Source organism: Mandrillus leucophaeus, unplaced genomic scaffold (genome assembly GCF_000951045.1).
Source record: "Mandrillus leucophaeus isolate KB7577 unplaced genomic scaffold, Mleu.le_1.0 Scaffold3, whole genome shotgun sequence".
Lineage (NCBI taxonomy): Eukaryota > Metazoa > Chordata > Mammalia > Primates > Cercopithecidae > Mandrillus > Mandrillus leucophaeus.
In genome coordinates, this window is record NW_012103142.1 from 9,587,602 (window position 1) to 9,600,639 (window position 13,038).

Genomic DNA, 13,038 nt, shown 5'->3' on the forward strand with positions numbered 1-13,038 from the left:
GAAGAAGGCACTTCTAGTTGTTATAGACAATAACATTTTCCTTTTCTTTTTTTTGAGACACGGTGTTGCTCTGTCACCTAGGCTGGAGTGTAGCGGCATGAACACAGCTCACTGAAGCCTCAACCTCCTGAGCCCAAGCAATCCTCCTGCCTCAGCCTCCCATGTAGCTGAGATCACCATGCCCACCATTTAAAAAAATTTTTTTTTTGAGACGGAGTCTCACTCTGTCACCCAGGCTGGAGTGCAGTGGCGCAGTCTCGGTTCACTGCCAGACTGCCAGCTCCGCCTCCCAGGTTCACACCATTCTGCCTCAGCCTCCCAGGTAGCTGGGACTACAGGCGCCCACCACCACGCCTGGCTATTTTTTTGTATTTTTAGTAGAGACGGGGTTTCACCATGTAAGCTAGGATGGTTTCGATCTCCTGACCTCATGATCCACCTGCCTTGGCCTCCCAAAGTGCTGGGATTACAGGTGTGAGCCACTGTGCCCAGACTTTTTTTTTTTTTTTTTTTTTTTTGTAGAGACGAGATCTTACCTAGGCTGGCCTCAAACTCCTAGGCTCAAGCAATCCTCTCACCTCTACTTCCCAAAGTGCTAGGATTACAGGTATGAGCCACTGCACTCAGCTGACAATAGTACTTTTTTTTTTTTTTTGGAGACAGAGTCTAGCTTTGTTGCCCAGGCTGGAGTTCAATGGAGTGATCTCGGCTCACTGCAGCCTCTGCCTCCCAAGTTCAAGCGATTCTCCTGCCTCAGACTCCTGAGTAGCTGGGATTACAGGCACCTGTCACCACACCTGGCTAATTTTTGTATTTTCAGTAGAGACGGGGTTTCACCATGTTGGCCGGGCTGGTCTCAAGCTCCTGACCTCAGGTGATCTGTCCACCTCGGCCTCCCAAAATGCTGGGATTCCAGGTGTGAACCACCGTGCCTAGCCGACAATCGTATTTTCTATCACAGCAAAATCCTTTCATGTCTGTACCACCTTGTGAAGCAAGGAGAACCAGCTTTACTGTCCCCCTTCTAAAGATGAGGAAAATGAAGCTAATTGGATCCCAGAGCAGCAGCAGTAGCAGAACCACCTGGGAACTTATTAGAAATGCAAATTATAGCCAGGGCGCTCACGCCTGTAATATCAACACTTCAGGAGGCCAAGGCGGGGAGGATCGCTTGAGCCCAGGAGTTTGAGACCAGCCTGGGCAACACAGGGAGACCTTGACTCTACAAAAAAATAAAAAAGTTAGCCAGGTATACTGGCACGCACCTGTGGCCCCAGCTATTTAGGATGCTGAGGCTGGAGGATCACTGGAGCCCAGCAGGTCGAGGCAATAATGAGCTGTGATCATGCCACTGCACTCCAGCCTGGGTGACAGACTACTAAGTCAGAAACTTTGGGGTGGGGTCTAGCAGTCTGTGTGGTAACAAGCCTTTCAGATGATGCTAATGCTGATCAAGTGTGAAAATCACTGAACTACAGGCACAGAGCCAGTAACCAGCAAGACTGAAGCTCCAGCCCAGGCCTGCTCACCCCAAGTTTATTGCTCTTTCCATTGTTCCCTACTGCCTGCCATGAAGGTGTTCTGTCTCACCAACTAGACTGGAACTTCTTGAAAGTGAGGGCCTGCTCAGCCCACACCAGGTAGTTTCACTGGAAGTCATATGTCATTTCATATCTATATCCAAATATTTTATTACCCAAATGCTTTTGTAATTATCTTTTGATTCTTACCTCCTTCATATTGAAGGCAACACAAATGGAACTGCAATTTTATCAACGATGATAAAAGAGCTCAGTACAACTCTTAGCTACTTAAATACTACATTAAATATTACATGACAAGCCAGGTGCAGTGGCTCATGCCTGTAATCCCAGCACTTTGGGAAGCCAAGGTGGGCAGATCACAAGGTCAGGAGTTCGAGACTAGCCTGGCCAACATGGTGAAACCCCATCTCTACTAAAAACACAAAAATGAGCCAGGCATGGTGGAGCACACCTGTAGTCCCAGCTACTCGGGAGGCTGAGGCAGGAGAATTGCTTGAACTCGGGAGGTGGAGGTTGCAGTGAGCCGAGACTGCACCACTGCACTCCAGCCTGGGCAACAAGAGCAAAATTCCATCTAAAAAAAAAAAAAAAAAAAAAAAAATTACATGACAATCTCAGTTTTACATGCTTTGCATGTATTAACTTATTTAGCACAACATGAGGAGAGAAATACTATGATTATCTTCATTTTATAGATGACAGAACTGTATTGGGGAAGAGTCCAAAAACAGAGCCCATGTCAGATAGTTTTGGTAGAAGAAATGTATACGGGGAACAAATACACGGGTTGGAAGAAAGGAAAAACCAAACAGGATGGTGGGACAACCCAAAGATTAGCAACACAGGAAGCTACTACCATTCTTAAGGCTAAAGGGAAAAGAAAATATGTGCTGTTATCAGAGGCAGGAATGAGGGCTGCCTAGCAGAAGCTAGAACCAAGGAAGTGAAGACACAGCCATGGCTAGAGACACTGCCCAAAGCAGAGGGAGAGGAACACTGTGGGCTTCCTTTCTCCCATCCTCTAATCTTCTCTGGTGCCTCTCAATAACCAAAGCTAACTAGGAGAGGGCCTGGAAAATACAGCTTACAGAGGAAGTGCAGGAAATGGATCTAAGGGAAACAGGTACATGAGAGGCGTGGAAATAGTAACAGATAGGTTGTTGGAGTTACCTACAGGTACACAGTTAGAATGTGGCAAAGCCAGGACTCAGGGCTCTGGCTCCCCAGTGATAACCACAGTGTTATGGAACTGTTCAAGGTCAAGTTACTGCAGAGCCAAGACTAAGAGAAACAAGTTCCCTAACTCATATCCAAAGAGTCTCTCATTGCCTGAGCCCAGGAGTTAGAGCTTGCAGTGAGCTGTGATCATGCCACTGTACGGTTGGGCAACAAAGTGAGACCCTCACTCTAAAAAGAAAAAAAAAAAATCCTCTCTCCCTCCCAACCACCATCCCCCATCATCCACACCCCATGTCATCACTCAATCCACTAAAAAGAACAATTGATTTATGCTAATGAGGAGGTCAATGCCAATGGTTAGGTGCAGGAAAACAGGAACTCTATAAAAAGAAACTTCTAGAAGCCCTAAAGCTCTAAAAGAATCATAAACAAAGACTTCTGGGCCTAAAACAAGTCTTTCTCAAATTTCAGAGTGCATAAGGATTGTCTGGATTATTAAATGTAGATTATGTGGCCTACAGCAGCAGTCAGTCAGTAAACAAGGCCAGGAATCTGCAACTCTAACAAGTATCCCAGGTGATTCTGATGTGGTTAGTCAGTGATTAACCCTCTGAGAAACACTGCTTTTAGAGTTCAAACTGCACAAAACAAAAAGCACTCAAAGAACACAAGGGCCAGGCATGGTGGCTCATGCCTGTCATCTCAGCACTTCGGGAGGCCCTTGCTGGTGGATCCCCTGAGCTCAGGAGTTTGATACCAGCTACTTGAGAAGCTAAGGTGGAAGGATGTCTTGTGACTGGGAGTTTGAGACGAACTTGGGCAGCATAGTAAGACACTCCCATGACCCCACCCAAACGTAAAAAAATCAGCCAGGCATGGTGGCACATACCAGTAGTTTCAGCTACTCAGGAGGCTAAGGTGGGAGGATCACCTGACCCCAGGAGTTTGAGGCTGCAGTGAGCTATGAGACACCAAAGCACTCCAGCCTGGACAACAGAGCAAGACTCTATCTCTTAAAAAAAACACACACACACACACACACACACAAACACACACACACAAAGAAATTTTGGGATGTAACAGATATGTTTAGTACCTTGGTTGTGGTGATGATATCATAGGTGTATGCATATATCCAAACTCATTAAGATGTATGCATTAGATGTGTGCAACTGCTTGTATATCAACTATACCTCAATAAAGCTTTAGCCAGGAGTGGCGGCTCATACCTATAATCCCAATACTTTGGGAAGCTGAGGCTGGATAGTCCCTTCAGGCCAGGAATTCAAAACCAGCCTGGTCAACATAGGGAGACCCTGTCTCTACAAAAAATTTAAAATATTAGCCAGGTGTGGTGGCTCATGCCTGTCGTGTCAGCTACTCAGGAGTCCAAGTCAGGAGGCCAAGGTGGAAGGATCACTTGAGCCCAGGGGGTCGAGGCTGCAGTCAGTGAGTTGTGATCATGCCACTGCACTCCAGCCTGGGCGACAGAGTAAGACCCTGTCTCAACAAAATAAATAAAATAAAATAAAATAAAATAAAGCTTTCAAAGGCCCTATTCTAAGAGATAAAGAACCAATAATTAATGAATTCAGAAACACATCTCGCCACATGTTTAAGAACACCACCCTTAGCAGAAAAGCAGAAATACTTCAATTAACACAAATGTCTATTAACTCCAACCCTCGTTCCAGCCATCCTACAGACCCATGTCACTGACCTTGGCTGCCAAGGGTAGATGCAGCCGTATGGTAAGTCTCACAGTCCACACAAAATGTTCCTTGCTTCTCTGCCCCAAGCATCTCCAATTTCCGGGTAAGGAGCTCTACGGTTTGCTGAACACTCTTGCCCTCAGCCACAGGCATCTGGGACACACTGGAAAGGAGAGCACCACATTGTCAGTTATCCAGAGACACACATGTGCTCACTGAGCCACTCACTCGCCCACAGCATCACAGCTCGTCAGGGCCAAAAGTTATCTTGGAAATTACCTACTCTGACCGTCTCCCAACCCCTGCAACTTTATTATAAATTTAAAAAAAAATTTTTTTTGGCCAGGCATGGTGGCTCATGCCTGTAATCCCAGCACTTTGGGAGGTCAAAGTGGGCGGATCACGAGGTGAGGAGTTCAAGACAAGAATGGCCAACATGGTGAAACCCTGTCTCTATTAAAAATACAAAAATTATTTAGCTGGGCGTGGTAGCGGGCGCCTGTAATCCCAGCTACTTGTGAGGCTGAGGCAGGAGAATCATTTGAACCTGGGAGGCAGAGCTCGCAGTAAGCTGAGATTGCGCCATTGTATTCCAGTGTGGGCAACAGGGCGAGACTTGATCTTAAAAAAAAAAAAAAAGTTAAGACCAGTCAAGTGCAGTAGTTAGAATGGGGAAGAGTAGAACAAGGAGTCCAATCTGTAACCGAATGTGAACAATCAATTAAGATAACTCATTACACTTGGACCAGTCCCCCATTTTAAAGACAAGGAATAGAGGACCACTGTCCCTGAGGGCCCCTCTAAGAACTGAAGCATAGTTCTCAGGATTCTCACACCAGAGCAATGAACTTCCTATCATGGGACATTCTCAAGTGTGGCATGCCGAAGATTCTAGATGGCACACAGGCTGAGCATTCAATAATGCTGAGTTATATAATGAAAAAGGGATTCCTTTTGCAACTCTTTCAGTTCTGACTACATCAAGGACAAAGTCTCAGTTTGGGTTAACACGTTTTTACCAACTCTGTGGAGCTGTTCAGCACAGTAGCCCAGAGCCACAGGTGGCTGGGGCTAGTGTATTGGACACTGCTGTTAGAGAACATTTCCATCATCACAGAAAGTTCTAGTCAACAGCCCTAGGAACAGAAAAAAAGCAGCCTTCAAGTTTATAATCTTCGGGAATGAGAGGCAACAGTATTCACAAAAATTGAATCAAAACAATGGAACAAAACAAAACAAAAAAAACATCATTTCCAAGGTTTCCTCCTATGGTGAGTGAACCTCATATGGTGGCTTCCCCTTTAGAGTGGTAGGTAACAATTGCCAACCAACAACGTGCCAGTCTGCGTCCTAAGGCCTTTAGATGAATTAACTCTCCAAATCCTCACAATAGTCCTATGAAGATGTTATTTATCAACTTGTTACAAATAAGGAAACTGCCGGGCACTGTGGCTCACACCTGTAATCCCAGCACTTTGGAAGGCCGAGGTGGGAGGATCACTTGAGGTCAGAAGTTCAAGACTAGCCTAGCCAACATGGTGAAACCCTGTCTCTACCAAAAATACAAAATTTAGCCAGGCGTGGTGGTGTGTGCCTGTAATCCCAGCTACATGGGAGGCTGAGGCAGGAGAATCGCTTGAAACCAGGAGGCGGAGGTTGCAGTGAGCCAAGATCGCACCACTGCCTTCCAGTCTGGACAACAAGAGCGAAACTCCATCTCAAAAAGAAAAAAAAAAAGAGGAAATTTAAGTACAGTACAAAGAGGTTAAATAACTTGCACTAGGTCACACAGTTAATGCGTGGTACACCCAAGACTCAAAGCCCAGCAACCTGGTTTCATGTCCATGCTCTTAACCACTAACTAGACTGCCTGTATAGGGATGTAGTGCCTGTTAAAACATTTTTAAGGAAAAGATCAATTTAAAAAATTAATAAACAATAGTACAGGCAGTACTTAGCTATATAGAAATCAAGAAAACAGTCATAGATGACATTGCTTTATGATCAACTAAATGAATCTATTAGGGTAGAGTCCTTCTGTTGCTAAAAATTGTCACTACTCTATCAGAAAAAGCACTGATAAACAATGTTGCTAATGTGCCTTATTTTGAAATATAAAAGAATCCCTAAACTGACGCTACAAGGGACAGAAGTCCTAGGATTCTGAAAACGTTGATAAGGGTGCCAACAGAGAGCCCTTGCCCTGGAGCTGCCTTCTCCATTTAAAAAGCAGGGGTGGCTGGGCATGGTGGCTCGTGTCTGTAATGCCAACACTTTGGGACACCAAAGCAGGAGGCTCGCTTGAGTTCAGGAATTCAAGACCTGGATGTACAAAACAGCAAGAACCCATTTCTATTTCTTTAAAAAAAAAAAAGAAAGAACATGGGGTTCCAGGGTTCTACGCTGCATCCTTTCTATTTCCATCCCTCACATATCTTGCTTCCATTAAGGAACACAGGAGGATCATGATGTGAACTGTGGGAAACAAGAGTGCAATCACTGAGAAACCTGCAAGAACCTGGGCTACCAGAAGGAAAAGTATTTCCCCTACACATGCTTTTGTATGAGAAGCCTATAGCCACTGGCTTCAGATATCCTGGCCTCTGGGTTTCTCCCACGGGGAAAAATGCTCACATCTACTGAGATAAGAAAAAAATGTTCTGGGACCTGGCACCTTACAACTAACGCCTCCACAAGCACTGGACCCATACCTTTCCCTGCTACCTCATCTTCTTCCAACGGAGACTTAAAACCTATGAAAGATAAAAACTCCTCTGCAACTAGACTAACCATGGAATTAAACATAGTGGGAAACGGGTCCTAAAGAGATAAAGTGCCTGGAACCATGATCTCCTTATTTTCAATAGCCTCTTTTTCCCTCTGGACCCAAGATCTTAAAATGCGCAAATTAGAAACAGACACAAGCTGGTCTAACTGCATTTGATGGCTGAGGGAAGGGTAGGCAAAAATCTTGGCCGGTCGCGGTGGCTCACGTCTGTAATCCCAGCACTTTGGGAGGCCGAGGCGGGCGGATCACCTGAGGTCTGGAGTTCGAGACCAGCCTGACCAACATGGAGAAACCCCGTCTCTACCAAAAATACAAAATCAGCCGGGCGTGGTGGCGCATGCCTGTAATCCCAGCTACTCCGGAGCCTGAGGAAGGAGAATGGCTTGAACCCGCGAGGCGGAGGTTGCTGTGAGCCGAGATCGCGCCATTGCACTCCAGTCTGGGCAACAAGAGCGAAACTCCGTTTAAAAAAAAAAAAAAAAAAAAAAAGAAAGAAAGAAAAAGAAATAAAGAAAAATAAAGAAAATCTTTAAAAATACTGTTTCCTGATTGCTTATAACCCACTCCCTCCAACCCTGTCTGCAGGTGGGTCACAGTCCAAAGACTCTATTTCCAACCCTGACGTCCCATTGCGGGCAGTACTATGGCCTCACGGGAAGGAAAATGAATCTAGAAGGGAATGAGGTACACAACCATTGATAGGTTCCTGGGATAAAAACTTTGCTTTGTCGACACCAGCCTGGCCAATATGGTGAAATCCCATTTCTACTAAAAATACAAAAAATAGCCGGGCGTGGTGGTGGGCGCCTGTAGTCCCAGCTACTCGGAAGGCTGAGGCAGGAGAATCGCTTGAACCCAAGAGGCGGAGGGTGCAGTGAGCCAAGATCGCACCACTGCACTCCAGCCTGGCGACAGAGCGAGACTCCGTCTTAAAGAAAAAAAAAACAAACAAAAACTTCGCTTTGCTTTCCCGCCTTCCAAGAGGAAGGGGCGCATCTCCGAGGAAACAAGGCCGGGGAACCCGCGGCTCGCACGGCATCCTCTCATCCACACAACCCGAGGACAGCTCCCAGGGGACGGCGGACCACGGTCAAGGTCCTCTTTCCGGCCCTTCACAACTCCAAGCTCCGCCCCACAAAACCCCCTGCAGTCCTACCAAGTCACTCCCATGGCGTCGGGCCAGGAAGGCGGCCGGATCACACGGTAGAAACGCAGGGTTCCCTATCCGCCCACCGAAACTGCTTCAGTTCCCCAACACAACCTTCGGTCTCGGAAGAGACTCCGGAAATACGTAAAAACAGAGCGCCGGGTCCACGCCTTCCCCAAGGAGTGGGGCGGGTCTCAGGGCCCCTCGGTGACACCTCCAGTGACATCATCTGCGGATTCCCGCCCACAGGTTTCTAAATCCAGACATTCTCGTTTGGCTGAGCACTCTAGGCCTAGACCCATGAAGCTAAGAGCGACACTCAAAGACTGCACTGTTGAGAGAAGCTAACGTTAAAGGCTGTGAATATATTGGGGAGTCCAGCTCCGGAACCCGGGAGCTCTTTTAGTGGGAAGGGCGGTGCTGATGGCGCTTCTGGCCTCCGAATGCTAGGGGGCGCTGTGATCGCCGCGTGGCCTCTTGAGAGCCGGGAGTCCACCGCGCAAGCGCATTCTGGCTTTTTCGCCGTCCCCACGTGCGAACCTCCGCGGCAACGTTTTCGAGAAAAATGCCCAAATTGAAGGCGGCCCGTGGGGTCGGGGGTCAGGAAAAACATGCGCCCCTGGCCGATCAGATCCTGGCTGGGAATGCGGTGCGGGCAGGGGTCCGGGAGAAGCGGCGGGGTCGCAGGACCGGAGAAACGGAGGAAGAGTATGTGGGACCCCGGCTCAGCCGGCGGATTTTGCAGCAAGCACGGCAGCAACAGGAGGAGCTCGAGGCCGAGCATGGGACTGGGGACAAGCCCGCGGCGTCGCGGGAACGCACCACGCGGCTGGGTGAGTGTCTGGGATGAGATCCGGGGAAGACAGTGGCCAGTAGTGGGGCGGGGTGGACAGCTAAAAAGTGTCTGGCAGGGGAATTGCTTCGAGTCAACAAAGGGTCCGTATTACACTTGCAAAAGTAATGGAATGGGAGACTGAACCCTGTTCAGAGCCCTCCGCGTCCACTCCTAGTTTTAGGCACTCCCTTCTACACATCCCCTAAGTTAGGCCAACAGTAATCGCTCGCTCCACCCTAGCATTTATCCATTGGTTTTGTAAATATATATGGGATACCTACTACGAGCTTGGTACTATGCTCGGAGTTCTATCGAATGTTTGGGTACAGAAGTAAACAACATAGGCACGTCTGACTTAAGGTCCTTACAGTCAAGCCCAGTAGAGAGTCAATTAAGTAGATTGACTCTGATAAAGTGTCGCTTCCCTGGTAACAATAGCATTGGTCTTGAGAAGCTTCTCCGATTGCAGCAGGACCTTTTAAGTTGAGAACTGAAAAACGAATGGGAAGTGTTATGAGCAGAAAACATATTGTTTAGCAGCCAAAGAGGGAGAGAGGTGAAAGACGTTTGATATTTTCTCGCTAGGGAGGGAGTGTTGACCTCTGAGATGCTTCATCCGTTTTCCAGATCTCATCTAAAGCAATATTTGACGCAATTGAATAGTGGCCTCCTGGCCACAGTATCCTTACTTGGGTTTTAAGACATCAACACTCCTGTTTTACTGCCACCTCACTTCTCAGTATCCTTGACTGACTCTTATTGCAACCTCTTATCCTCAGTCCTCTGACCTCTTCAAATATTCTCTGGTGCTGGCAAGTTTCATGGTTTAAATACCATCTCTTGGGTGACTACTCCTAACTTTATAGTCTAGCCCTGACCTCTTCCATGAAATCCATATTCTTATATTCAACTGCCTATTTGGCAACTCCAATTTAAAATCTGACAGCTCAAATTTAACATGTACAAAACAGAAATCCTGACCTTCTCTCCAAACCTGCTTCTCTCACCATTGTCTTCCCCGTCAGTAGCGTATTCTTTCATTTGCTCAAGACAAACTTTAGACTCCTCTATTTCTCTCTCCCCGTCTCTCCCTCTCTCCCCCGCCCCATCTCCTCTCTCTCCCTCCCCACATCTGATCTGTAAGAAAATTCTGATGACTCTGCCTTCAGAGTATATTCAAAATCAGACCACTTTTCACCGCTTTGGAACACCATCCTGTTGAAGCCACCACAATCTCTCACCTGGATTATCACAGTAGCCTCCTCGTTAGTATCTCATATTCTCCTTTTTTTCTTTTTCTTTTTTTTTTTTTTTTTGAGATAGAGTCTCTCACTCTGTCACCCAGGCTAGAGTGCAGTGGCACAATCATAGCTCACTACAGCCTCAATCTCCTGGGCTCCAGCTATCTTTCCCACCTCAGCCTCCCACATAGCTGGGACCACAGGTGTGTGCCAGCATGTCCAACTAATTCTTTTTTTTTTTTTGTTCTTTTTTGAGACGGCCCAGGCTGTAGTGCAGTGGCACGATCTCAACTCACTGCAACCTCTGCCACCTAGGACCAAGCAGTTCTTCTGCCTCAGCCTCCTTAGTAGCGAAGATTACAGGCATGAGCCATCACATCCAGCTGATTTTTGTATTTTCAGTAGAGATGGGGTTTCACCATATTGGCCAGGCTGGTCTTGAACTCTTGACCTCAAGTGATCCGCCCACCTCAGCCCCCCAAAATGCTGGGGTTACAGATGTGAGCCACTTCACCCAGCCGCTAATTCTTTAATTATTTGTAGAGATGAGGTCTCACAGTGGTGCCCAGGTTGGTTTCAAACTCCTGGGCTCAAGTGATCCTCTCTTCCTTGGCCTCCCAAAGTGCTGAGATTACAGGTGTGAGCTACTGCACCCTGCCATATCTCATACTCTCTACAAAGCACTCCACAGGTAGGGGATTACAATGGTCTACAATGCGCTTTATGATCTGCCTCCTTTACCAGTCTGACTTCTTCTACTGCTTTCCTCTGTGCATTCCACTCCACCTATACAGGCTTCATTGTGCCTTAAACATGGGAAATTAGGGCATTTGGCCTGGTTGGTCCTTCTCTCTGGGATAGTTTGTTCTCATACACTTGTAGGGTTACTTTCTCAGAGAGGCCTATCTACTCCATTTACGATTGCAGCACTCTACTCTATCTCCATACTCCCAATATTTCTGCCCTATCTTTTTTCATAGTACTTTTTTTTTTTTTTTTTTTGAGACAGAGTCTCACTCCATTGCCTAGGCTGGAGTGCAATGCTGTGATCTCGACTCACTGCAACCTCCACCTCCTGGGTTCAAGTGATTCTCCTGCCTCAGCCTCGTAAGTAGGTGGGATTACAGGCGCCTGCCACCACGCCCAGCTAATATTTTTTTTTTGTATTTTTAGTAGAGATGGGGGTTTTGCCATGTTGGCCAACCTGGCCTCGAACTCCTGACCTCAGGTGATCCACCCGCCCCGGCCTCCCAAAGTACTGGGATTACAGGCATGAGCCACCACACCTGGCCCATAGTACTTATATTTTAACCCAGTATATTTATATGTTTATTTATGTCTGTCTTTTCCAATTAGACAGGATCTGGTGCGTTCAGAGTGGTATGGTCATAGACTGTCTCATCCAATTAGAATGTAAGCTGTATAGAACAAAGTCTTTTGATTTCTCTTGTTCATGGATATATTGCCAGCACCCCCAACAGTGCCTCACATATAGTGTAGGTGCTCAGTGTTTGCTGAATGACTGGGTTAATGGGTAATGAATGATGGTCAGGTAGGTAGGAGCAAACTTGCAAAAGATTTAAAAACCATCCTTACAGCAATAGGAAGAATGGAAAGCTACTGGAGAATTTTAAGTATAGGGCTAATCAAATCAAATATGTGTTTCTGGAAGATTACCGTCTGCAGAGTGGAAAATGAGTTGGAGGGAAGCAAGGTCAGAAACATGGAGATGAGTGGGTGACTGTTGAATAAATCCAGGCAAGAAATGATGCTGATCTAGGCTTAGATGGGGCTGTGAAGCATGTGAGAGACAGTCTATGAGGTAAAATTGAATAGGATTTAGTAATTGATTGGGTGTTGAGGGTGAGGGCAAGGGATGAGGCAGGAGCGCCTCCCAGGCTTAGCACTGGGTGGACAGTGGTACCATTTACTGAGCTGTGGATGGTTAGCATTATAGACCTAGGAGGGAAAGAAAATTAATATAGTTGATGACAGGTGAGATTTGAGGTGACTGTGAGTCATCCAAGAGCGGCTGTACAGGAGACACCTGGAGTTAGGGTCTGGTGCTAAGGAGAACCACCTACAAAGTACACATTTGGGAGATTGTTGGCACGTGGAGACAAAATGTCTGTTCCCCCTTAGCGTTTATCACATACTGCCACTGCCTTTGTTGTTAATGACCTATTGATACATAGCATTATAGTTCCCCACTTGGATTATTAGCCCCCCTTTCCAGATGCCCAGACATGTAGCCTTCCAAAAATGGAAGTTATTTAAATGGACTAACTTCATTTATTTTATTTATTTATTTATTTATTTATTTGAGACGGAGTCTCGCTCTGTCGCCCAGGCTGGAGTGCAGTGGCGCAGTCTTGGCTCACTGCAAGCTCCGCCTCCCGGATTCACGCTGTTCTCCTGCCTTAGCCTCCCGAGTAGCTGGGACTACAGGCGCCTGCCACCATGCCCGGCTAATTTTTTATATTTTCAGTAGAGACTGGGTTTCACTGTGTTAGCCAGGATGGTCTCGATCTCCTGACCTCATGATCCACTCGACTCAGCCTCCCAAAGTGCTGGGATTACAGGCGTGAGCCA

The 13,038-nt window shown here is 46.8% G+C and overlaps 2 protein-coding genes across 7 annotated transcripts in view; one reads left to right on the forward strand and one right to left on the reverse strand.

The window, feature by feature from the left end:
• MED20 (mediator complex subunit 20) overlaps nucleotides 1–8,725 on the reverse strand; it is a 20,706-nt gene extending 11,981 nt beyond the window's left edge. For 3 of the 6 annotated variants that reach the window (XM_011986699.1, XM_011986695.1, XM_011986693.1), the window contains exons 1-2: nucleotides 8,380–8,725; nucleotides 4,444–4,598 (exon numbers count right to left, since the gene is read on the reverse strand). In XM_011986699.1, the coding sequence (XP_011842089.1) occupies nucleotides 4,444–4,598; nucleotides 8,380–8,393 (169 nt within the window). In that variant the 5' untranslated portion in view covers nucleotides 8,394–8,725. Of the gene's footprint in view, nucleotides 1–4,443; nucleotides 4,599–5,173; nucleotides 5,274–8,379 lie in introns of those variants that run through there. The other 3 variants (XM_011986694.1, XM_011986696.1, XM_011986698.1) reach the window with 3 other exon arrangements.
• Nucleotides 8,600–13,038, forward strand: part of BYSL (bystin-like) — an 11,717-nt gene continuing 7,278 nt past the window's right edge. The window contains exon 1 of the mRNA XM_011986692.1: nucleotides 8,600–9,203. Coding sequence (XP_011842082.1) covers nucleotides 8,936–9,203 — 268 coding nt within the window. The 5' untranslated portion in view covers nucleotides 8,600–8,935. The remainder of the gene's footprint in view (nucleotides 9,204–13,038) is intronic.